General features: G+C 35.4%; 1 protein-coding gene across 3 annotated transcripts in view; it reads left to right on the top strand.

The window, feature by feature from the left end:
* The window catches only part of Myo61F (unconventional myosin 61F), a 68,738-nt gene extending 43,907 nt beyond the window's left edge, over positions 1-24,831 (top strand). For all 3 annotated transcript variants that reach the window (XM_088262839.1, XM_088262840.1, XM_088262841.1), the window contains exons 3-19: positions 6,867-7,011; positions 8,355-8,470; positions 10,247-10,317; positions 11,127-11,518; positions 12,962-13,174; positions 13,528-13,787; positions 14,855-15,024; positions 15,105-15,259; positions 15,521-15,803; positions 16,765-16,996; positions 17,881-18,237; positions 19,809-19,963; positions 20,464-20,588; positions 21,605-21,817; positions 22,366-22,466; positions 22,937-23,039; positions 24,590-24,831. In XM_088262839.1, coding sequence (XP_088118965.1) covers positions 6,867-7,011; positions 8,355-8,470; positions 10,247-10,317; positions 11,127-11,518; positions 12,962-13,174; positions 13,528-13,787; positions 14,855-15,024; positions 15,105-15,259; positions 15,521-15,803; positions 16,765-16,996; positions 17,881-18,237; positions 19,809-19,963; positions 20,464-20,588; positions 21,605-21,817; positions 22,366-22,466; positions 22,937-23,039; positions 24,590-24,604 — 3,106 coding nt within the window. In that variant the 3' untranslated portion in view covers positions 24,605-24,831. The remainder of the gene's footprint in view (positions 1-6,866; positions 7,012-8,354; positions 8,471-10,246; positions 10,318-11,126; positions 11,519-12,961; positions 13,175-13,527; positions 13,788-14,854; positions 15,025-15,104; positions 15,260-15,520; positions 15,804-16,764; positions 16,997-17,880; positions 18,238-19,808; positions 19,964-20,463; positions 20,589-21,604; positions 21,818-22,365; positions 22,467-22,936; positions 23,040-24,589) is intronic.
* The last annotated feature ends 534 nt before the right edge of the window (positions 24,832-25,365 follow it).

The following is a 25,365-nucleotide window of genomic DNA, read 5'->3' as shown; positions in this document are numbered from 1 at the left end:
TCATCATCCACTAAACGAAATAATGATCGCGATCTGGTATTGTATTCGGTTTGGCATTAAATCCATTCCTTGACCCACTGCGGTTCAACCTTTCGCCGAAATGTCTACAAGACTATGTATATAAAAGGTTATAAAGGTCAAAAATATATTATTACCCAAAATCTCGAAGATATCATCTTAATCTGCATCTTGGTACGTTTACAAACACCATCTTGACATTTTCCTTAAGGCCTTACTCGCAAACATAGAATTCAGCAAGCGACCGACTGCGCGACAAGTCACACGTCTCACCACGCCCTTTTTTTAGAATATGTATAGAAATTTGTTTTTCTTTAATATATGTATTGAATAAAATGTAATCAATTTTTTAGCACCTTACCTCTGTTATTTTCAAAACCATGTGTTTCTTTTGAAGAAAAACTTATTTATTCAATACAAAATTTATTTAAAATACTTAGCAATCGAGATGGTATGGGCACATGGGACGCAGAGAGCCTGAACATATTGTGAACCAGGCAATCGCCATGGATCTTCCTAAAAAGACATTACAGAAATATAATATAATTCGAAGGCATGACCAAGGCACTATTGTTCATGACAGAAGGACCAAAAAGCCGAGGACGAGGAGAGCTGATCCCAACAGTCTACAAAAACGATAAGTTGGGATAGAGCCAGGAAGAAGAGGATGGAGATATAACACAAAATCAATTTTTGTGATATACTTATTTTTCCAATATGAGATACTAAAAATAGGAAACTTATAAAAAAATATCGGAATCTCTCCACAGATCAAATGATATCGATTCGAGACACCGTGATTCATAATTCAGCTTCGATGAGATCATACAAACGCTGATGTCATTCCATCCGCCAAATGTCGAAACCTTTGCAGGATACTTAACAACGAGGATGAATATAAAAATATTTTAATTCAGTGTATTTATATTTTTTTAAAAGCAAAGGACAAACGGTTCGTTCAGTCGTCGCACATCCCCCCGGGGACTCTGCGACCGATGACATTTTGACAGAAATGTCACTTTCATTATTTTTTTTTTCATAATTGCAAGTTGAAAAGTCGGCCAACAATGGCAGTGACTTGCATATACGAATCATATCCCCTGTTTAAGAAATGAAGATTATTATTTTATTATTATTTATAAAAAAGATCAGGCAGTCGGCGGGTATGTGATGAGACGCATGAATGTGGAAGAGGCGAAGAATGTTTGCAAAAAAAAAAAAAAAAAAAAAACAAAAAAAAAAAACAAAAAAACAGAGTGGTGTGGCGTTGTATTCTCTCTGCCCACCCTTGCGGAAAGCGGCGTGATAGATAATTAGTTTTGTTTTTAGTCTTAATAATTTTGCTTTATTTTCTGCAGTGGACTATTTCTAGTTTTATGTTCAACTCAGATTTTGTGAAAAGTAGATATGTGTGTACTCGTATTTAGTACATTATACGGTAAACTGTTCACCGGACGTTCTTAAACGACCGGATCATAAAGACCCGCTCATTTATTAAGTGACTTTGAGTGAACCAATTTTGTGTAAACTAGTTCACAATCGCTAACACGTTTACTGGTTTATTGAATCACTGAATCACATATTAGTCGATTCACTGCATCACTGATTCATAGATAAAAATAAGTGTTTCATATTAGCAAAAAAACGATAATGACCAACGACTTTTTAAAATTTATTTTCAGCTTCTTGCTACACAATTTATCGATAAATCCACGAGTCAATAAATCAGAAAAATTGTGAATACATAATCTCCATTTTTGTCTGATGGGAAAATCCATCGTTCAATTGATCCCATCTTAGATAAAGAATAAGTCAATTGATACAGATTCACTGATACGGGTCTTCTGAATGAACAGATCTTATCTACTTCTTATTTTTACTGGACACTTACGAAGCTAGCTTAGATCTACTTAATTAATAATTATTATCCGTCAGTTGTAGTATTGATATGCATTTGCATTTGCAAAAAATATTCATTCCTATCAATCTACAACTAGAAATGGATTCGAAAAAATCATTCAATCAAAATAATACGTATTTAAAAAATAAACTACGCATGCTTTTACTTGCCATTCGAATATAATGTATCAAAAAATGTGATTAATACTTAATTCAACTGCTTTCTTAAAATACGAAAAAAATAAAAATAAACATATAATTATTACAACATATAATTTTAAATAATATACAAATTATAGTAAAATCGTTGTTTTTTAATAATTCTATTAAAAAACAAGAATGTGCAATATGTACGCAAAATATAGATTAGTTGATTTTGACCCAAATAAATAGAATAGCTAGTAACTGTCAGCGACCCGTTATCGAACATTTACCCTAATATAAATACGTTAAAAAAATATATTTCACCATTTATCTTAAATCCATTTCAATTCTAGATCCTCAAACATCATTCATATCACAAACAATGCGATAACCGATATTATCATAATAATCAATTCCAATAATTGGATTATCTACTGATAAGAAGACAATAATTTATGGCTAGCAACACTCCAATATACATATTTATGTGTAAATATGTCGAGTACACGTATGCGTATAAAAGTGACGTGGGTCGTTAGCGAACAACCGGATATTGGTGATCCGTTCAGATAGAGTGATTGAGTGACCGGATCATAATTTTGAGTGAATCTGGTTCACGAACCTTTATCCGTTCATTCCCCGGCTTATTAAATCACAGACTTGTCGAATCGGATTTAATGTTTGATTTGTTCTCGTTCTTCGTGATGATGAATTTGACAACAAACTTTTTGTTTTTTGTTTTGTTTGAAGAAATGAACGAAAAAAGCTTACTCAAACCAACCATCGATGCTGCCACAAACTCACACCTGAAGCGACGTGTGAATTATATGATATATATGAATTCCAAAAAAAATAATAGTGTGGTTGTCAATCATGGGTAAATTGGTAAATTATACATGTGTATAAAGTGATTACTTAAATTGGGCTATGACGGACCGTAATCCTGTAAATTCTCATACTTCCATATTCTTCTTCATCTATGTTGAGATGTTAAAATGCAAAATGAGCGAAGACGAAATAACTGGATCCGGTTATAAAGATCGGATCACTAGAAGGGGATCTTCTAAATGACCGGATATTTCTTAACTCGTGTACACAAATATCACCAAATGGTATTTTGTTCAGTGTCTATTTTACTATTTTTTTGTCCGCCTTTATAGTGATCAGTCTCTACTACCGCGGTGATCAGTCTTGCGAGGGAAACACGCGGTCAGTTTCCTTCATAGAGAGGACGAAGAGACGAAAAATTATTGCCCATATCCTTGCCTTCCGTTATGTCTCTTAAGGGTTCTAGAAGACCTTCCAGAGCTCACTGGGGGGTAGTAGAATCGCCTTTGTTGGGAAGCCTATGGTGTGGCTGAATTAATGATTTGTTTACATTATGTATACCGAGGGATGGGCAAGCAGTATACAATAGACCCCGTTTTATGGAATCTGGTAAAATATTGTTTTTATCACGCGATCAAATCGTTGAATCAAATTCAAATAAAGATTAATGGTCTCGTTTTTCAACATTATTTTAGTGGATATATCGGACATTTAGTTTTCTTTTTTATGTAAATGTTAGTTTGTTCAGAATGTATATTTTCTTCTCAAATGAATCACCAATTGCTTTGAAATTTAGTCACAACCTTGCAATCGAATACGCGCTTATTTTTAAATGCACATATGACGGGTAAAAACGTGTTTTTTAACAGTTTTTTTATCGAAATGGCAACGCTTTCTGTTAAACATTACAGCATTTGACGCAATACTAAAAATTGCTCATGCCGGACAGCGTGCTTCTTGACAGATGCTGTCACTTTCAGTTTTCTATGTTCTCGAGTGCATTGTTGTTTCTTAGATTCACAAGCATTGTGATATTAAACATATTAGAAATGTGTGCTTTCTCTTTTCTTTCATTTTTATTTAACAAGACTGAGCCACAACAACGCGTGGCCGGGAACAGGTAGTTTTAAGTAATTTTACAATAAGTTTTAAATAATGTAAATTCATTTCGCCTCGGTATCAAATAAATATAACTCCTTACTTATAAATAATTATCCTTACATATTTTTAATTGATATTTATTGGAATTCAATACATTTTTTTATACGAATGGTTAAAAATTACTTTACGTTCAAAGCGATTTCAAATAATTTCCGAATAATTAGATAAGAATGTGATATCGTTATTTTGTTATCGATTTTCGATATACAAACCTTTTAAAAGTTCAATATTTTCCATGTTATCCTCTCACAAATAAACGAGTGTGCACATGAGTGGATGATCAACTTATAATACGTACATATATGTACATTTGTGTATTTCTTGAAAGTGATTTCGTGAAAGATTTGATAAGGATAATATAAGACTTGATATTATCATACAGTCTAGCCGGAGACTCTAAACAAATCGCTTAAATTTCATGACGTTTAATAAAATAAGTGTTTAATTTGACGGCGTGGTATTAAAAATTACTTTTATATACTCGTACATATTGAACGATTTTCTTAAAATATAATGTTGTGAAATTAAAAGTTTATTACCATTCGAATCGTGCAAGAAATAATAACATTTATTTATCATAGTATAGTTTTATACAATACTTCGAATTTCTTTAAGTAAGTAATACACCATTATTATTTTATTTTTAATATATTTTTTTCCAACCCTCACCCTCACTCAATGGTGCATCGGACACTGCAATGGGTGAATCACTTGTAATAATTTTTACTCGATCCGGGACCTCTCGCACGCCAGGCAAACGTATTCACCACTACACTTCAGAGAGAAAGAAACTCATTTGAAGATTTTTAAATATAATAAAAATTTATTTTAGTCCTGTTTTTTTAAAAAATTATTATTTATTTAACATTATTAAAGGTATTAGGTCCGCCTCCGTAGTGTAATGGTCAGCTAGCTTGGCTACCGTTCTGGAGGTCCTGGGTTCGATTCCTAAGCGGGGTCAAATAAATATGACTGATTTTTTCACTGTAATATTTATTCAATATTACCCTGGACTGGTTGGTACCTGAAGCGGAGGGTTGATCAACTTTCCTTCATCTGTAAACGATCAAGATAACACTGTTTATATGACGCAGTGCCCTATGCACCATTGGGGTGCGGATAAGGGTTTAAAAGAAAAAGTATATATAAGTCTTAATATAACTTTTAGCTAACTTACCATTACGCCACTTCTCCGCAGGGGTAGGCAGAGAAAAAAGAACGCCACCCTTATCTGTGTTCGCAAACAATCCTAGCTTCTTCCACATCATGCATTTCCTCATACATACCCACCGATTATTCCGACTCCTGACCTAAGTATCCAACCACATTCGCCTCATAATTTTATTTCTAATTAGATTATCGTTAGATTCAAAGAAAAAGATAATATTTTTCTTTTTTGTTAAGTTTTGATAAGTTTTAAAAATATGATATCAGTTAACGTTGAGATAGATTCCGCGTTATCGGGCGGAAGGTTATATGGGGTTTATGTTTTAAATTTTATCATTACAAACTTTATTAAATTAAACAACTTTGTTGTAGCCACTTTTTTATTATTAGTACACTTTAACCTACCGGTTTCGACAAGAACCTTGTCATCATCAGGGTTTCTTAAATTCTAACTAACTAACTAACTAACCATCACGCCGCTTCCCCGCAGGGGTAGCCAGAGAGAATAGAGCGCCACACCACTCTGTCCTTGCAAACATTCTTCGCCTCTTCCACGTTCATGCATCTCCTCATACATACCCGCCGATTGTTACGACTCCTAACCTGACCACTTTCAAGTATTTGGCATACCTGATCGTGCCATGTTTTTCTCGGTCTTCCTCTGCTTCTTTTCCCACTAACATTCGCCTCATAAATTTGTTTTACCGTTCTTTCCTCACTCATTCGTTCTACATGTCCAAACCATCTCAACACACCTTTCTTAATTTTATCGATAATGCTTATCTCAGCTTTGCATTCCTTCCTTATTTCACTATTCGCACATCTATCATACATCGTTTTGTCGCACATTCTTCTGAGAGATCGCATTAAATTCTAAAACATTAAAATACTCATAATTAATTACATACCCTTACCAAAACCAGAGGTAAGGGAATGTAATTAACTATGAGTATTTTAATGTTTTAGAATTTAATAAACCCTGATGATGATAAGGTTCTTGTCGAAACCGGCAGGTTAAAGTGTACTTATAATAAAAAAGTGGTTAAAACAAAGTTGTTCCATTTTATAAAGTTTATAAAATGTGCCACAAAGTATCTGCGAAAAACATTCAAGAAATGTATTATTACATTTTAACTAGCAAAAATTATTGGAATGAGTTCTTATTGAATTGAATTAAGTACAATCTAAAAACATTAACAATTTAATGCGGTTCTTATTTCACGTTATAAGGGGGTGTGCCGTATATCAATTGATGTTTATGCTATAAAAAACACAGCTAAGACAAATATAAATTAAATCTTTATCATCACCTTTGATATCTGTCAAGCCGTCCCAGCCAAAAAAAAGTGTCTGTTTAAATTATTTTTTATTATTTTGTCCGCCTCCGTAGTGTAATGGTCAGCACGCTCTGCTACCGTTCTGTAGGTTCCGGGTTCGATTCCCAAGGGGGGTAAAATAAATATAAGTGATTTTTTCACTGTTATATTTATTCTATATTACCCTGGACTGGTACCTGAAGCGGAGGGCTGATCACCTTTCCTTCATGCGTAAACGATCAAGATTACACTGCGTTTATATGACGCAGTGCCCTATGCACCATTGGGGTGCGGATAAGGGTTTTATTATTATTATTTTGTTTTTTTTTCCAGGATCTCGAATCGTCCTGCCATGGAGCACAACCTCCACAACAGGGACCGCGTGGGAGTGCAGGACTTCGTGCTGCTGGAGAACTTCCAGAGCGAAGAAGCCTTCATAGACAACATGAAGAAAAGATTTCACGAAAACATTATCTATGTGAGTAAATTGCATACTACACGTTGTGTGCGTCAAACACGGCTTCTGTGTCCATGCAAGTATTGCAGCCACGCTTTGAACACGGCAGTCGTGTTGAATAAAGATAAGGATTCGTAGCCGGTCTTATGTGTTTTGAAAACACAAAGGAATACTTCATTTTGAGTATATGAAAATACTTGTTCACAAATATGGGTTTCTCCATTTAAGAGTTATTTTCACATTTTCACATCTCAACATAGATGAAGAAGAATATAGAAGTCAGGGTTTATGACCTATCATAGGCTGGTAAAGTGATTACTTTACACACATCGCTCACTCCTTTCAAGAACGTCATAAATCAAAAATCGTCAATTTTCAGTTGTGCATGTTTTCGGAAAGCCCAGAAAATGTACTATATCCCAGCAAAAGAGGCATATTTTTAACTTAATATTTACCCGCTACAGGGCAGAAAGTGTTGTTTTGCATTTTGAGGAAAATGTATTGTTTAATTATTTTTTGAAATATACTAAACATTTTTCAAAAGGAGAAAAAACCTTCAGGTTTTACCTAAAAAGATGTGTTGCACAGTAAAAAGTTCAATAAGTGACTTGATATTTATTTTTAATGCATTGTATTATATTTTTAAACTTTAAAAACGTTCTCCTGAAAAATTCAGTTTTTTGATTTATGACGTTCTTGAAAGGAGTGAGCGACATGTAACATTCACCATTCTACTCACAATTGACAACCACACTACCGTAGAACGGGGCTACTTGAACTTTGATGTGTTACTTGAGCCCAGTACAAAAAAAAATCTGTATTTGGTCTACAATAATGAACGTATCGACATGATTAATTGTTTCCCTGACAGGTGACACTTATTGTCACAATATATTCATTATTGTAGACCAAATACAGATTTTTTTTGTACTGGGCTCAAGTAACACATCAAAGTTCAAGTAGCCCCCGTTCTACGGTGCTCAATATTTTTTTGGAACTCCTACATATATGCTTTACTGGATTTAATTCATGAGGGTAATATATCAAGATATATAAGATGTCCAACAGAGGCAAAACACCTGGTTATGTAGAGAAATATGGAAGTAATTTTTTCCTTATTTCACCATTCGAACATCTATCATATATCATTATTCCGCACAATATTTTGAGGGGTCTTAGAGTCTTTTGGCCACCGTGATGGTGTCCTCCACCACTTCTGTGTCCGTTCACAGTCTGTTGAGTAAAGTGGGATTCATTGTGTGAGTCGAAAATGGACGAACAGAAAGTTCATTGTGCGAAACGTTCGTTATGCCAGGCATCACTGTATAATGATACATAAACATAATATTGTTGCCTCATTTCAGACGTACATCGGGCAAGTGTTGGTGGCTGTCAATCCATACAAGAACATCCCCATTTATACGCAGCAGCAGATGACGGAGTACGCCAGTAAACACTTCTTCGAAGTCCCGCCACACGTGTAAGTACTCTAACGTACCATAAGCAATCCGTGTTAGCTCATAAGGAACTCTCACGAGAGGTGGTATCATATATGATAAAAATAGTGAGGGACATTAGTACCATAAACCAAGCTAGGACACAAAATGACGAACTCTCTTCTAGTGGACCGGAAGGCCTGTTGACGACAGTCAGCAGTCCGGTTTTTCCTGAAGAGTTTTACCTGGTTTTATCCCAGCAATGAGCAAATTCTGAGAGGTTCCTTATTGGCTCATACTAGTTTATTTTTCCTTTTCCCAACACAGAATAAAATAAAACATGTTTTTATCTAGAAGAAACAAATATTCTCTAATTGATCTACAAACCTTATACATAATAGGAAAGGTGAATAATAAATGCAACTCTCACCTTAAAAAAAATGTACCGTAGAACGGGGCTACTTGAACTTTGATGTGTTACTTGAACCCAGTACAAAAAAGAGATTTAAATCCGTATTTGGTCTACAATAATGAATGTATCGTGACAATAAATGTCACCTGTCAGGGAAACAATGAATCCTGTCGATACATTCATTATTGTAAACCAAATGCAGATCTAAATATTTTTTTCGTACTGGGCTCAAGTAACACATCAAAGTTCAAGTAGCCCCGTTCTACAGTACCAAAAGTAAAAGTTTACAATCGATAGCTACTTCTTGCCCCTATCTTCACTCGAGTTGTGCATTACAGCATATTGACATTGAATCAATTCGATTGTGATCAGTCATGCGCTCCAGATCATGGGTATGAGGGCTGAATTGTTTGCTGGGATGCAGATGGAAGGAGCTCAAGGTGAAGGACATTATTGCCATATGAGAAAATGAGGGATAATAGATAGAAAAACGAAAACAGCAGCTATGGGTTACATACCCGTAGTACCTTGTGTAATTAATGAAGGAGAAAAAGAGGGTAGTATAGGAGAGAAAATAGAAAACAACTGCAATGGCTAGGACCTGACTTGCTTGTGTAAGTTGTACTTCACCAATTGTAAAAGTCTTTTTACTCATGTCAAATAATAACATCACACAATTAAAAGTTAAAAATATTTTATTTAATAATTACATAGTGTTTATTATTATTCAATCAAGTTGTACAACCTGCGTCCATTATCCATAAAGTCATTAAATAACGAAACCAAGTAAAAAAGAGCTATTCATAAATGGATATTGGAAGTGGGTACATCTGAAATAGATCACATTGTTTGGCCATGTCATATTTGATTGCATGTTGCAAACAGTTTTCTTTCATATTGTTTTATAAATAAATAAATAAGTATTGTAAAATATGCCCTCGGCACAGGAAAACTCAGTGAGGGCACATTATATTAGTTATTTGTTTAAAAATAAAAATAAATGAAATATTATAACTAACATTCATAGGTAAAATTTGTGAAACAAAATTTGTCTGTATTAATATGAATTTTTCGCAGAACGATTGAACCTTTTGAGATAATATAATACAGTGTGCTTCAGTGAAATTTGGAATTGAATTTTCACATATTTTTATCTTGGAATATATATTTTTCAAGGTTTTAACAGTTGAATGTAATGTGGAAACATAACATGAAAATCTAATGCAATGTAATGCATAGCCGGAGTACTATCCACTTTTTTAAACAATAAATTACAGAAGATTTATCTCATAATTATGTCTTATGTGTGTTCTTCATCTTTGTTAAAATCTAGCGACCTACATTAATAATGAGTACATTGGATTTTAATGTTGTTGATTAAAATTATGACCAATTTGTTATTTTCTAGATATGCCATAGCAGATAATGCCTACAGATCTCTCAAGGACGAACACAGAGAACAGTGTATACTGATATCAGGTAATGTGATCAAATTTTTATGCCTTGGAACCTCAATGTAAAGAATTTTGAAATATTTATTTTCATATTCTCAATATTATTAATATTTAAAGCATTTACTTTGTGGTTGATCATTTTTACTTTTTTATTTTTTTACAAAACTGTTAACAGTTTTAGTAACATTAGTATATAACCACATTACCAGTGACATTTATTTTTAATTGGTTTGATTATTTGTGATGTATTTCTCACATCTACCTTCCCTATCTTAACTATCCTGCCTACAGACAAGCCTTTACATATAGAGGCTTGTATATATGTATATGCATTCTACGCGATATTTTTTCGTTGTATGTTACATAGTATTAGGCGTAACAGAAAGTTTTTTTCGTTTTTGTAATGAGTGCAGTATGAGCCAGTTGAAACTTGTTTGTTGAGTTATATGTACATCCTTTGTGATTTAATTTACTTTCGTAGCGTTGGGAAGTTCATAAACGTTGCTGTTTAAAAAAATTACCCTTAAAAAATGACAGAATATTTTCAATCTAAACATTGTTTTACACTGTGTGTGTTATCATGGAACCAATTCCAAGCTTGATTGGGAAGTTCTACTAGGTGGCAACAAGTAATAGATAACGAGGAAAACTATGTATATCACTCAATTAAGTTTTGTTTTTCATTTATTTATTTTTTCTTTCATTTAAACGAAAAATTAAAAAACTTTTCGGTACCTACCCCTAGTATATATCCCATGTAAACTAAAGAGGCCCGCACACTTCACCTCAAGGTTTGGAATTGAAAGAAATTTTTACAAAATCTTGTATTTTTAGGCGAATCTGGTTCAGGAAAAACCGAGACATCTAAAAAAGTGGTCGAATACATCGCCGCCAGAACTAGTCACCTCAACAATGTTGAAAAAGTCAAGGACAAGTTGCTGCAGAGCAACCCGGTGTTGGAGTCGTTCGGCAACGCCAAGACCATCCGGAATGACAACTCCAGTCGCTTCGGCAAGTACATGGATATCCAGTTCAACTTCGAGGGGGCGCCCGTGGGGGGGAACGTCATCAACTATCTCCTCGAGAAGTCCCGGGTCATCCACCAGTCCACGGGAGAGAGGAACTTCCACGTGTTCCACCAGCTGCTGGCGGGAGCCGACGAGGAGACCCTCAAGAGACTGCAGCTGAACAATAAGTCCACCAATTACAAATATACCAAGGAGGCGGTGAGTTTTCTTTCTTTGAAATATATTTTTTTAATTAAAAGATAAATATTTGTGTTTTTATTATTTACAAAAATACTTTGATTTCATACTATTTCTAATAATGAGCCTAAGCGGCTCATTGTTAAAAAAAGGTATCAAATTGTGGTAGAGTGGGTTCGAGCCGAGAAACTCTAACTCAAAAGTCCGCGACACTAACCACGGACCACAACCCAACAAAATTTATCTCATAATCATATTGATATTGCATGTCTTTTATTTTATTTAAATAATATACACACCCAATGGTGCATGCTATTACTATTATTACTACCAATGTATGAGGACCTAAAGAGGGTGGCGTAAAATAAATAGGAATGGCAAAGGAGGTGTTAATTGTTGCTGCAAACCAATCCTCAAGATTGAGACCATAGAAAAATACCAACATCATGCCGTTTCTCTGCAGGGGTAGGCAAGGGGTCCTAACATACACTAGCCGTATATTCTTGATCATTAATTTCACAAAGTTTATCAAGTCCTCAAAACTGAGGTATTGTCGCCATCTTGGTTTTTCTCTGTCGCACGCTGTTTTATGGCGGACCACTTTTTAAATAAATAAAAATTAACCCCCAACCATAAAATACCAGGTCAGATAGCATATAACATTTAACTAGAAAAAATGATAAAATAAGACTGCCATCTATGAAAAAAACAGAGTCGCAAGGGTTTGAAAATGTATGATGAGATGCCTGAATATATGAAGAATGAAAAGAGCCTGAAAGAATTTAAAAATAAATGTTTTGTTTACTGTTAGAAAACATATTTATGTAGATGTATAATATAACAATTAAGTGTATAAAATAGTTTATATTATGTAATATAAGCTATACTCAGCGGAACTTCGAGACGCCGGACTGACCTGGGAGGAAGCCAAGGAGATGGCGTGTGACAGAGTGACTTGGAGACGACTTGTGTTGGCCATAGCGAACGTGGAAAGAAGAAGAAGAAGAATATAAGCTAACTTAAGAAATAAAAAAAATAAAGATAGAAAAAAAATATATATATATATATATATGGCTTCACATTTGGGGCGTAGTGATTATTTATCAAATATATACAGATTAGGTCAGGATTCAAACTACCAATGCCATTTTTTGATGATACAATACAAAAAATTTATTGACTAGTTACATACATATTTTATCGACTGAACAAAAATGTTTTATAAATGCTACTAATATCTTAATACTCGAGAGGTTGAAGGAATAGCTTTCTTTCTGTATACATAAAAGTTAAAACGTAGTTCATAAAACAAAGACAAACAAAATCGCTTTGCAAGAGAAGGTCTGTCAGGAAGCCTAGATACTTCTGCTTTAGATCGGGGAATGCGGTAGGACAGCTTTCAATATACATAAAAGTGATGTTTCTTTCAGCCCTTGATAAGTCCTTGTTTTTTCTAATTTTCAGACTGTGAACAGCGACATAATGAGGAAAGATGCCGATCAATACAGAACCGTGATCCGTGCAATGGAGACTATTGAGATAGGAGAGAAAGAGAGGAGCGATATATTCGACATAGTGGCGAGCGTCCTCCATATTGGAAACATCCAACACACAGTCAATGAGAAGGGATCCGCAGAAATCACAAAAAGTGATACCGCTACACAAAGCATAGCTGATGTAAGCTTAGTAATTAATTTTTTAAATTTTACTTGGTAAATACCACTATTTCTTCAAATCTATTGTGACACGTGTTTCAATACATTCCGCATTTATTTATAAATTTATGTCATGTATTGGAGGGCAAATCTTCAATTTTCAACAGTTCTTCTTCTTCTGTTTGTGTCATGTCAGATCTCCCTGACGTCGACTACCACTTGAGAGTAATTGCCCTTGTCTTGGGCTGCTCTAAACAGGGCCTCGACGGTCCTGATCCCCATCCAATCTCGTATATCCCGGAGCCAGGAGATCTCTCTTCTGCCCACACCTCGTTGACCCCCTATTTTTTAACAGTTGCAAATTCCAATTTTCAGCTCCTCGGCTGTGATATTGAAGCCCTTCGCATGGCGCTGACGCACCGCACGATCGACGCCCACGGAGACGTAGTGACAAGTCCACTCAGCTTGGACTTGGCGCACTTTGCCCGTGACGCCCTCGCCAAGGCGGTGTACGATCGCCTCTTCACTTGGCTGGTCTCACAGCTGAATGAGTCCCTCCAGCCGACCACTCGAACCATTAATCCCGTCATTGGCATCCTGGATATCTACGGCTTTGAGGTCTTCAAAAAGAACAGGTAATATCAATACTAAATCAAATAATAATTGTGAAAAGCACATAATACAGGGGGTTGGCCTTTATTCTGATATATTGGTACATGTTTTTGATGCTGTTTCTTGACATCCTATAGCACAGAAAATATCCCTGTCATTTACGACACTATTATAATTTTCTGTCTCCATAAAATAATGGTTAGTACATTTGCCTACCGTAGAACGGGGCTACTTGAACTTTGATGTGTTGCTTGAGCCCAGTACAAAAAAGAGATTTAAATCTGTATTTGGTCTACAATAATGAACGTATCGAGATGATTCATTGTTTCCCTGACAGGTGACACTTATTGTCACGATACATCGATCGATACCACGATCTAATTTTTTTTTTTGTACTGGGCTCAAGTAACACATCAAAGTTCAAGTAGCCCCGTTTTACGGTACCGTACTGAAGGTCCCGGGCTCGATTCCTAGGGGAGTAAAGAATATCAGTGGTTTTTCACTCTAATATTTATTAATTCACCCTAGTCTAATACTAAATAGAAGTACAGTTTCACCTTAGCTTCATATAACTAAAATAACACTGATTCAATATGGTGCAGTAACCTTTGCACCACTGGATGCACTAAGGGTTACAAGAAAACAAAAATCACTTTCAAACGAGAGAAAGCATATCACTCACTCCTTTCAACAACTTCAAATATCAAAAAAAATATAATACAATGAATTAAAAATAAATATCAAGCCACTTATTGAACTTTTTACTGTGCAACAGATCTTTTTAGGTAAAACCTGAATGTTTATTCTCCATTTGAAAAATATTTAGTAAATATTTAGTAAAAAAATAATTAAACACTACCTTTTCTTCAAAATGAAAAAACAACACTTTCTGCCCTGTAGCGGGTAAATATTAAGTTAAAAATATGCCGCTTTTGCTGGGATATAGTATATTTTCTGGGCATTCCGAAAATATGCTCAACTGTAAATTGACAATTTTTGATATTTGACGTTGTTGAAAGGCGTGAGCGAAATATAAAATATTAGTAAAATGATCAGAAAAACATTATTAAACTCATATATTTGTCCTCAGCTTTGAGCAGTTCTGCATCAATTTCTGCAATGAGAAGCTGCAGCAGCTGTTTATTCACCTGACCCTCAAGTCGGAGCAGGAAGAATACCTCCGCGAAGGCATCGAGTGGGAGCCCGTGGAGTACTTCAACAACCAGGTCATCTGCGACCTCATTGAAGAAAAGCACAAAGGTTTGTAGATAAGGTCTTAAAGACGTCTGATCACCGACAAGTGTTATTGAAAATCTCTCTAATTATTTGTCTTGCTTTAGGTATAATTTCCTTGATGGACGAGGAGTGCTTGCGGCCAGGAGATCCTACAGATCTGAGCTTGCTTGCGAAGATCAACAAACATCTGTCCCAGCATCCACACTTTGTTGGGCATATGAAGGCTGATATACAGACGCAGAAGACCATGGGCAGAGATGTAAGTGCCCTTGAATTTGAATTGCAAATTTCTTTTTATACCACAGTTTGCCAGACAAAAAATTACAACACTAAACAAGTAAAATTATAAGTTTGATAAAAAAAAATTGAATCATATTTTCTGATCATGTAAAAACTTTGTCCGGTTGTAGAAAAGTAACAATACAAAGTGGTTAAAAACAAAGCAGTTTTATTTTATAAACTTTATAAAATGTGCCTCAAAGTGTCTGCGAAAAAAATTCAAGAATCTCATTGTTTGTAGGAATTCTGCCTGGTTCACTATGCGGGCGACGTGACGTACAACGTGCACGGCTTCCTGGAGAAGAACAATGACCTGCTGTTCCGGGACCTCCGCGACGTCATGACCCGGTCCACCAACCTCATCATCAGCAGCTGCTTCTCCGTCAAGGAGTGGGAGAACAAGAAGCGCCCCGACACTGCCATCACGCAGTTCAAGAACTCGCTCAACGAGCTGGTGAAGATCCTCATGGGGAAGGAGCCCTCCTATATCCGGTGCATCAAGCCCAATGATTTGCAAACTTCAGGTATAAACTAACTAACCAACTAACGAATAAATAAGAGAATAGAAAAGCCACACCAATCTGTCTTTGCAAACAATCTTCGGCTCTTCCGCATCCATACATCTCCTCATACATTTCTGCCGATTATTCCAACTCTGACCTCACCTCGTCCAAGTATTTTAAATACCTCTTCTGGTCCTATTTCCAACTACCTTTTAAATCAGTTTTACTATTCTTTCTTCACTCATTCATTCCACATGTCTAAACCATCTAGACACAACTTTCTTAACTCTATCGATAATGCTTTTCTCAATCTTACATTCTTTCCTTATTTTACTATTCAAACATCTATCATATATTGTTTTGCTGCACATTCATCTGAGAGTTTGCATTTTAACTGCATTCAGTCTACTTTCATCCTTTTTTTGCCTACTCCATACTTCACTTCCATACATTTCTGTTTATTTGGTTAGATGTAACACAGCAGATGGACAAATAAAATTCAATATTCTGCATAGTGCTGCATAGTTACTACAAAACTAGTTGTAGCTACCATTTACCATTGTCTTAACAAGTTCCCAGTTTAGCATAAGGGTGACTCGGACAAGGAGTTTTTGTTGCATTGACAAGTTTATATTGCAAATAGTATTCTAACTTATCGGTAGCAATTTGCCCAAGTCAAATGTGTATATATTTCGACCGACCCGAGCGGTGTTCGGGTAGTCGTGTTTCTGCTTGTTGGTGATCATTTCCTGCAGTGACAAATTTTCTAGCCAAAATCCAACTGTGAAGTGGTTAATTGTATCATATTGCAAATCCGATACTTCTGCTAGATACTCTCTTCTCCATCTAATTCCTCATTACTGAAAGTTGTGACCCTTGTGGAAGCAATGACCAGTTATCCCTTGACTGCGCTGCACGTAGCGCTCCAACCACCGAGCTATATACAGGTTATGTCAATAAAATTTGATGGTGTTGTTTGCAGGCCAGTTTGACGAGAAGGTGGTCTCTCATCAAGTGAAGTATCTGGGGCTGATGGAGAACCTACGCGTGCGTCGCGCCGGGTTCGCGTACCGCCGCCCGTACGAGTTGTTCCTGCACCGCTACAAGTGTCTGTCCAAGGCCACGTGGCCCAACTACCGGGGTAGCGCGCGCGACGGCGTGGGAGAGCTTGTACGTGCGCTCAAGTATGAGCCTGACGAGTTCAGGATGGGCAAGTTAGTATGCAGTACATATATTATAAAGTTTCTCTTTTCACATCACTAAGTGAGTAAGATAATAGTCTCTTACTAGATGGATAGACCAACTAACGGAAATAATAGGGTTCTCATTTAATGCTACCCTTAATTTGGCTTAACCGGGAGGAATCGAGATGTTTCATGTCCGTAGTGCCTATTGTTACATCCTATACTTTTTTTCTTCATTCGTCACAAAGTCACATTTAAGTCTTTATTTAGTTATTGTAGATGAAACAAAAATCCACTTAATGATCTTTAAACCTTGTACATAATAAGCAAGGTAAATAATAAATGCAATTCCAATCTAAAAGAAAATAATAAAAAAAATAACTGCCTCATACCTAAAATTCCTATATTGAAAAGAGATTATAAAAAGACATATATTGACATTGCTAGAGCTAGATATACGGCTTCTCTAGGCCTTTGTAAGATGCCATGATTCACAGCCGTATAAGAGAATAGGAGTAATGCAGGCATTGCATTTGAACCGTCGAGGCACTGTTTAGAGCTGCCCAAGACAAGGACAATTACTCTCAAGTGATAGTCAGGGGGACCTGACATGATACGTACAGAAGAAGGCATTGTATAGGCGGCATTTGGTCTTTACCGAATACAAATCTGATCTCCAGACAGCCTTCATACTCTTGAATGCGGTCCTTGTAACCTTAACCCACTCTTAGTTATTTTTAAAGCTTCTACTCTTTTTAAGTGTATTCCCAAGTACTTAAAACTCTTGGCCCTTTGAATAAGCTGGTTTCTCAAAAAATATTGAAATTTCAAATTGGTTAGTCTTTAAAATAACTTTTTTGAGTAAAATCATTTTTGTCGGCAGTGAATTAATTATTACTTATTTTAATTTTCAGCACGAAACTGTTCATCCGCTTCCCCAAGACTTTATTCAAGACCGAAGACGACTTCCAGGAGAAGAAGAACGATATCGCCGCTATCATCCAGAGCAACTGGAAGGGACTGGTGCAGCGCCGGAAGTTCCTGAAGATGAAGAGGTCCTGCATCATCATCCAGAAATGGGTGCGGAGATACCTGGCGCAGAAGGAGGCGGCCCGGAGGCGCAAGGCCGCTAATACCATCCGGAGGTTCATCAAGGGCTTCATCACGAGGAACGACCCGCCCAACGAGGACAACAAGAACTTCATCGAGATTGCCAAGTCTCATTGGCTCAAGCGACTGGCCAAGAGTCTGCCGAAGCACATTTTGGATTTGTGAGTAATGAATCTCTAACATCAATTGAAATTGCCATACCAAATAGGTACTTGTATGAGTTAATATGCAAAACTCGTCAAAAAACCATGGGAGACAACTCTGTAAATGTTATGTCTGACATCTGTCAACTTATTGTCTTAGTAGACTGTTGGAGTCAGCTCTCCTCATCCTCAAGTTTTAGGTCTTTCTAACATGGACAACGTCACTTAGGCCATGCCTTCGAATCATGTTATCTTTCTGTAGCATCCATGAATTTTTTGGTTCTTCCTCTAGATGCCTTTCGAGGAAGATCCATTGCAATTACCTGGTTCACAATATGTTCAGGTTCTCTGCATCCTATGTGCCCATACCATCTCAATTGCCTTTCCTCTACCTTACTATTGACGCCTCTTACACCCAGGCTTCCACAAATGCGTGAGCTGTTTATTTTGTCTCTAAAGGTGCAGACTAACCGGAGCATTTTGTCGTAACATAATGTCGTAACATCGCTCGCGGCTAGCCTCATCGAGCATCCGAAACTACAGATGGAGTGCTTGGCTCGGTGTACTGACTGCCTGAATGCTCGCATCGTAACATGTTACGTTACGACGAAATGCTCTGGTTAGTCTCCACCATAAGGGACACTTCAGCTGTGCATCGGACCATCAAAATACACTTTAACTGTCCGCTGTATTTTAAATGGCATCTCCAATTTATGAAAATACCCTATTGTAATTCAAATGAATAAATTAAGTATCCACCCGCTATATTTATTTCACATATTTTCCGCCTCCGCAGTGTAATAGTCAGTACGCTCGGCTATCGTACAGTAGGTCCCGGGTTCGATTCCCAGGGGGGAGTCAAATAAATGTAAATGATTTTTCACTCTAATATTTATTCAATATTACCCTAGACTAGTTAGAACCCTAGACTAGTTAGAACCTATGTACTCCGCATGCCTCCCGAGAGCCTTAATCAAGCTTGCCTCTTTTACAAGGCATCAGGCTCGCGCCGCCCAGGACGACCACTGCTGACAATTCGTCGGCAGTTCTCGTCAGAACTTCGGGACGCGGATCTGACTTGGGAGGATGCAAGGGAGCTGGCAGCCGACAGAAAAGCCTGGAGACAGTTTGTGGACTCCATATGCTCCACCTAGGGAGCGGATATGGTTATATAGTTAGAACCTGTAGCGGAGGGCTGATCACCTTTCCTTCATGTGTTAACATTCAAGATAGCACTGCGTTTATATGATGCACCATTTGGTGCAGATAAGGGATTTTAATTTTTTTATTTATATTATAAATGCAAATATTTCGTTTTATTTATTTATTTATTGATTTGGCATTTAATTTGTAGAACTCCATTTTAATTTACGTATTATTGTTAAATCAAACACTGATTTTTTGGGTCTACTAAGTTGTATTTTATTGTTAAAAAACACATAGAAATTAATATTGCGACAATTGTTTTGCCTAGTTATGGCATTTTCAAACGAATGTTTAGGTTTTATTGCTACTCTTATCCTTATTCTTCCTGTTTAAAGTTTGTTAGTGCAATATATATGATGCGATGTGTGTGTATGTGTGTGCAGGAGTTGGCCAGTTTGTCCGTACTCGTGCAAGGAAGCCTCTGAGCATCTGCACAAGATGTACCGGAACCAGCTGGCCCGCAAGTACAGGATGGCGCTCTCTGCTGACAGGAAGCGACAGCTGGAACTCAAGGTGCTCGCCGAGAAGATATTCAAAGGTAAACAACGAACAAACTATACAAATTACAGCCGTCCCTGAATATTTTAGGAGGTTTCAAATTGTTACTAGTAAATAGTACTCATTTACGTAGAATATGAAAAATAAAATAAAAAATTTATATAATGGTAATTAGTTTCATATTATGTTTCAATTACAAAATCTATTTTACAAAAGCAATTGTTAAATCTTGATTTAGTTGTATATTTAGTAATCTCGTGAATTTGTTTTTTTTATTCCAATTACGCCATATTTGACAAAATGAAATATTAAGCAAAGAACAAAAAACAATGATGTAATAATTAGGCATAACAAAAAAAAATATTTATTGAAATTTTTTTACCAAAAAATACTAATTAATTACGGAGCATCAGTTTGTATATTGAAAATTGGGTTAATTTTTTTTTAAATTGGCTACTTTGAAATATTTTTAAATTTCCATCCCCTATTTTACTGTGGCTGGCTGTGCAAAAAAAATGTATAATTTTTTTCTTGTTGCAGGTAAGAAAAAGAACTACCCCAAGAGCATTGGTCCGCCCTTCAAAGACGAGAGGTTGCAGCCCGACCAGTTCATCCTCAAGCAAGGATTCGTCAACTCTTCTCTTCCGGCTGGGGAGAAAGTCATAGTAAGTGTACTTTTCCTTAAACCCTTTATGTGCTGCAATTGATTTTATAATTTCTACAAAGTGTCAATAATACACAAAAAATAAAGCATTGTGTTTGTATCTCTCATCCGTCTTATTCCTCATTACTGAGGGTTGTGACCCTTGTGGAAACAATGACTCTTCTCCAGTCATCCCTTGACTGTGCTGCACGTAGCGCTCCAACCACCGAGGTGCCTGCTGCTGACTTGATCGATCCATCGTGTGGGTGATCTTCCTCTCTCTCTCATTCCCTCCAGGCTACTATCATAATCAACTGTGGTTTTATGCTTGCATAAAACCATTAATAAAAGTGTGTCAGTCTTTTTCAATTAAAAATATATAGGTGATGAAGACAAGTGTTCCCTACATAATGACAACTTGAATTTTTTATTTTGTTTTAAAAAGGAATAACCCGCAAATCGTCTGTTTTAGATGCTTGTCTGTAGGTAGGATAGTAAGGATAGAGAAGGTAAATATGAAAAATACATCACAAACACCCAGACCAGTTGAAAATAAATCTTTCTTGAATTCATTTTGTAATTGGTGGGAATCGAACCCGCGACGCCTGTTTCGCAGTCGTGTCTACCCAAATACGCCACGGCGTCTGTCGATTGATATCGGTATAGCAAACAAGCAGTTTTCTTTTGTGATTCTGCCTATATATTGCCACACAGCACTCAACAGACATAACGGTTGTGCCGATAAAGTGGCAAGCAGCATCTAAGGGGTTAAGATAAGCCTTTAAGCATTTACAAGATTTGTTATCTCCTAGTTTATGTGATCACTTTTTTTTGTAAAAATATTTTACACCAATAATTCCTGTTTTCGAACATGTATTGGTTTATACCTGAATGCAATTTAATGAAATTCACAAGCAATATCAAGCAAGATTTTTGTGAATTAATTAGCAGAAATCCTTTTAGTTTTATGCGAAACTAACCTTACCTAGCCTAACCTAACTTTTTACATCTCTTATTCAAATAATTTTTTTGTTACAGTATTCAACAGAAGCGGTAAAGTACGATCGACACGGTTACAAGCCTCGAGACCGCGTGATGTTGGTCAGCGACCGCGCCTTGTACCTCCTCGATGGAAAGAAGGTCTTTAAACTGAAGCACCGACTGCCTCTTGACAAACTGGAGTATATTGTCACCGTTGAGAGTGACAACTTGTTGATGGTCAAGATACCAGCAGAGCTGAAAAAAGACAAGGTAAAAAAAGACATTTTTGTTTACAGTAAAAATTATAGTGTATCTTTCTTTTTATATCTTTAAAAATTAATACATTTTTTTTTAAACATTTGTATGATATATAATTTCAAGATAAAGTAACAATTTATGATTCCATTAGTTATTCCACCTGAAAAAACAAAATGGCAAAACTTGTAACCCCTATTACCACATTGTTACTGTTATTAGACAGTGTGCATATGTTACATAGCCAGTGGACGAATTTTGTATTCCAAACGGAAACCTGTGATAAGTTTTACATACTGTCTTTAACAGAAATGCTACCAACTTTACAGACCATGCATATGTACAATGATGCAATATGTTGCCAACTTGCTAATATGAAAATGTTACATTTTAACAAGTAAATTGAAAAAAAGACTAATGAAATTATTGATGTGTAAGATTTTTTAAATGCACACTTATCCTTTTATATGTAGAGTATGTTAAATCTTATATTTCTCCTAAGCGAGGGTAATTTCAATTGTCTTCATTGTTAATTAACTTTTCTTTTTATATTATTGTTCCAGGGAGATTTGATTTTGGCCATACCCAGCCCAATTGAAGCTGTGACTAAAATTTTGGATATTACCAAGAAACTAAATACTGTATCTATCGTCGAGACTGGATCGTGAGTATTATTTTTTTCAAATTAGTATCGACTTATTAATATTTTTATTTATGAAGCAAAATACTTGCAGTGTCTTAGAAATAAATAATAATAAATTCTTCCATCTTGGCAAAGTGTTCAAAAACTAAACCAATTTACAAATAAAATAGGAGACTTTTATGACTTTTAGCATATTTTACTGATATGGTTGAACAGTGCTATGAAATTTTGCCTAAGAGAATAATTCTATCTCAACAATTTCTGTTTATAATTTTATAACAACAAAACATTTAAACAGTTTTCACAATTTATAACCGCAACAAAATAGAAAAAATTAAAGTTTATAACTATTGTTTGGTTATTGCATGGAAGCCTTGATGGATGTGTCTACATATCATACACTTCTATTACATTTTGTCTACCATATTATATTTCTTCAAAAGGGTATCCCAGTGATTTTCAAGCTGTTAATAAATTCTTTTTCTTTTCAGGATTGTCCATAACCTAGTCAATGGAAAGCGAGGAGGACTGATAGAAGTCACAACGGGAGCACAACCTATTATACAGAAAAACAAAAGTGGCCATTTACTTGTGGTAAATACAAATATTTTTCATTTTTCTATGTAATGGATTGCTACCTGATGCGCAGGACTGATCACATTGCCTTTATGTATTTTATGATCAAGATAAAACTGTGGTGATGCGATCCAGTGCCCTATGTACCATTGGGTACGGATAAGAGTCGGGCCATGACATTTTTCTTCTTCTTCAATCTTTTCGCTTCCTTTCCACCTTCCTATTAACTACGTTCAATATATCTCAAACAATCACGAGGTGCTGACAAAATAGAAATTTAAAAATGTTAAAACCGTATTAAAAATATGATATAATATAAAAATATATTTTTAGATACTAGCACATACTGTTTACTTTGCGTGTAGCATTTTACGTTGGCTCATGTTTATACTCACTTAGAGATAAGTGAGTATAAACATGCGTCATCGAGATGACCAAAGTTAAATTTTCACTCTCAATTTATACATTCATACATAAGCATTTAACTGTCTTTTATTTATTTTTTATTATTGATTCATTATACACTGGCGGAAAATATTGCACCAAGACTGTAAAGGTATATGTTTAATCGCGTAATAATACTTTTAAACCAAATTATTAATGACTTATTGTTAACAGACAAACGCACCTAGTGCGTATTTCGCACCAGAGGTAATGTTAGATGTACACACCTGACGCGTACGCCACACGCAACGTGTTAAATATGGTCAAGAATAGGCAATACTTTGGACTTTGCACTATATGTCTAAAGTATTGAGTTTTTTTAACAACATTTTGAGTGTGTCCAAATACTTGTTCACAAAATCTGGATTATCTCCAATTACAGGAGTTATTTTCATATTATTTTTTGACTTCTCATCAAAGATGAAGAAGAATATGGAAGTCTGGTCATTTACGGGGCTGACGACCGTCATAGGCTGGTTTAAGTGATCACTTTACACACGTGTAACATTCACCAATTCTACCCATTATTGACAACCACACTACTCAAATTCTTGGAAGTTCTATATATATGAACCAATTTAGAAACCTTGTTCTTGAATCACTAGACTTCACTAGAGACATCTATTGGTGAGATGTAAAGAAGCTTTTTATTAAGCAGAAACTCTTATATTAGTATGTGAGATCCGAATCCTGGATTATAATCACACACATGAGAAACGCCAGAAAATACCATTTTCATTTTTATTATTAAGCTTATAATTTAAATGCCCAGACTTCCATATTCTTCTTCATCTTTGATGAGATGTCAAAAAATAATATGAGTTTTTTTAACATTATTTATTGATTAATATCATGAGCTCAGCCTCTGTTTATCTTTTGCAGGACAGACTTGTTTGATATCTGATCTGTCCATGATAATACCAATTTTAAAGTCCATTGCTTTGTTTTTTCATAGCATTGTTGATAACAAGCTTTAAAAACGTTTTGTTCAAGACCTATTTATTTTGAACAAACCACAAATATATTTTTTTTAAATTGTGTATTGCTAGGTCTTTAAGAAATAAGAAATATAAATATAAACTTGTATTGATGTCGAATTTACTAATTTCACTTTATTTTTCCAGGTGGCGACACCATGATGCCCCACGGGAGAATATCCTAAAATGCCATAATGTACAAAATTAAGAAATGCCTTACTTAATGTTACTACTAGTTTTAACAGAAATATTGTATTATTTATGAGTTTTATTTCAAGTCAACTTAATTTTATAATTTTTTCCTTAAAACAAATAAATTTATGAAATATTTTCATGAATGTTGTATTGTATTATGCATATTTAATAAATTATTATTTTGAGATCATAAATATTTGTTTTAATTTTGTTTGAAGGAGTTATGAATGTTACGAAGTTGATCTTCCTTTGTAGTGCAGTGGTTAAGGCATTTGGCTGCCGTACTGAAAATACCTGATTTGACAATTTTCGGAATTCTCAGAGGAGTCAAAATAAATTATCGCTAATTATTTGTGCTTTTATGCATTTTTGCATCAAATATTTTATATCTTGTTATAAGTTACTATGATTTATGCTCCGGCCCATATGATAAATTAATTGATGTCAAAAAAAATTTATTCACATTTGAAATATGCACAAAATATATAATTTTAAAAACCACTTATGTCTTTCAAAATTCAGTTTAGAAATACGAATTGATCCAATTTCTATCCTTGAAATGGTTTTAAAAAATTTAATCTATTGTTATTCATTTCAATATGTTTTCATTATATCATTTAAAACTAGGCTGAACTAGGGATAGTTGAAAACATAAAGAATAGTTGTTTAAAGTGGTATAAGCACGTAGAGCGAATGGACAACAAGAGAATGACTAGGGTATATCTGAT

The sequence above is a fragment of the Brachycentrus maculatus genome, unplaced genomic scaffold (assembly GCF_059751285.1).
Source record: "Brachycentrus maculatus isolate JH-2025_06_01 unplaced genomic scaffold, ASM5975128v1 h1tg000190l, whole genome shotgun sequence".
In the NCBI taxonomy this organism is placed as follows: Eukaryota; Metazoa; Arthropoda; class Insecta; order Trichoptera; family Brachycentridae; genus Brachycentrus; species Brachycentrus maculatus.
Note: the sequence above shows the minus strand (reverse complement) of the source record. Positions and strands in the feature narration are given on the sequence as shown.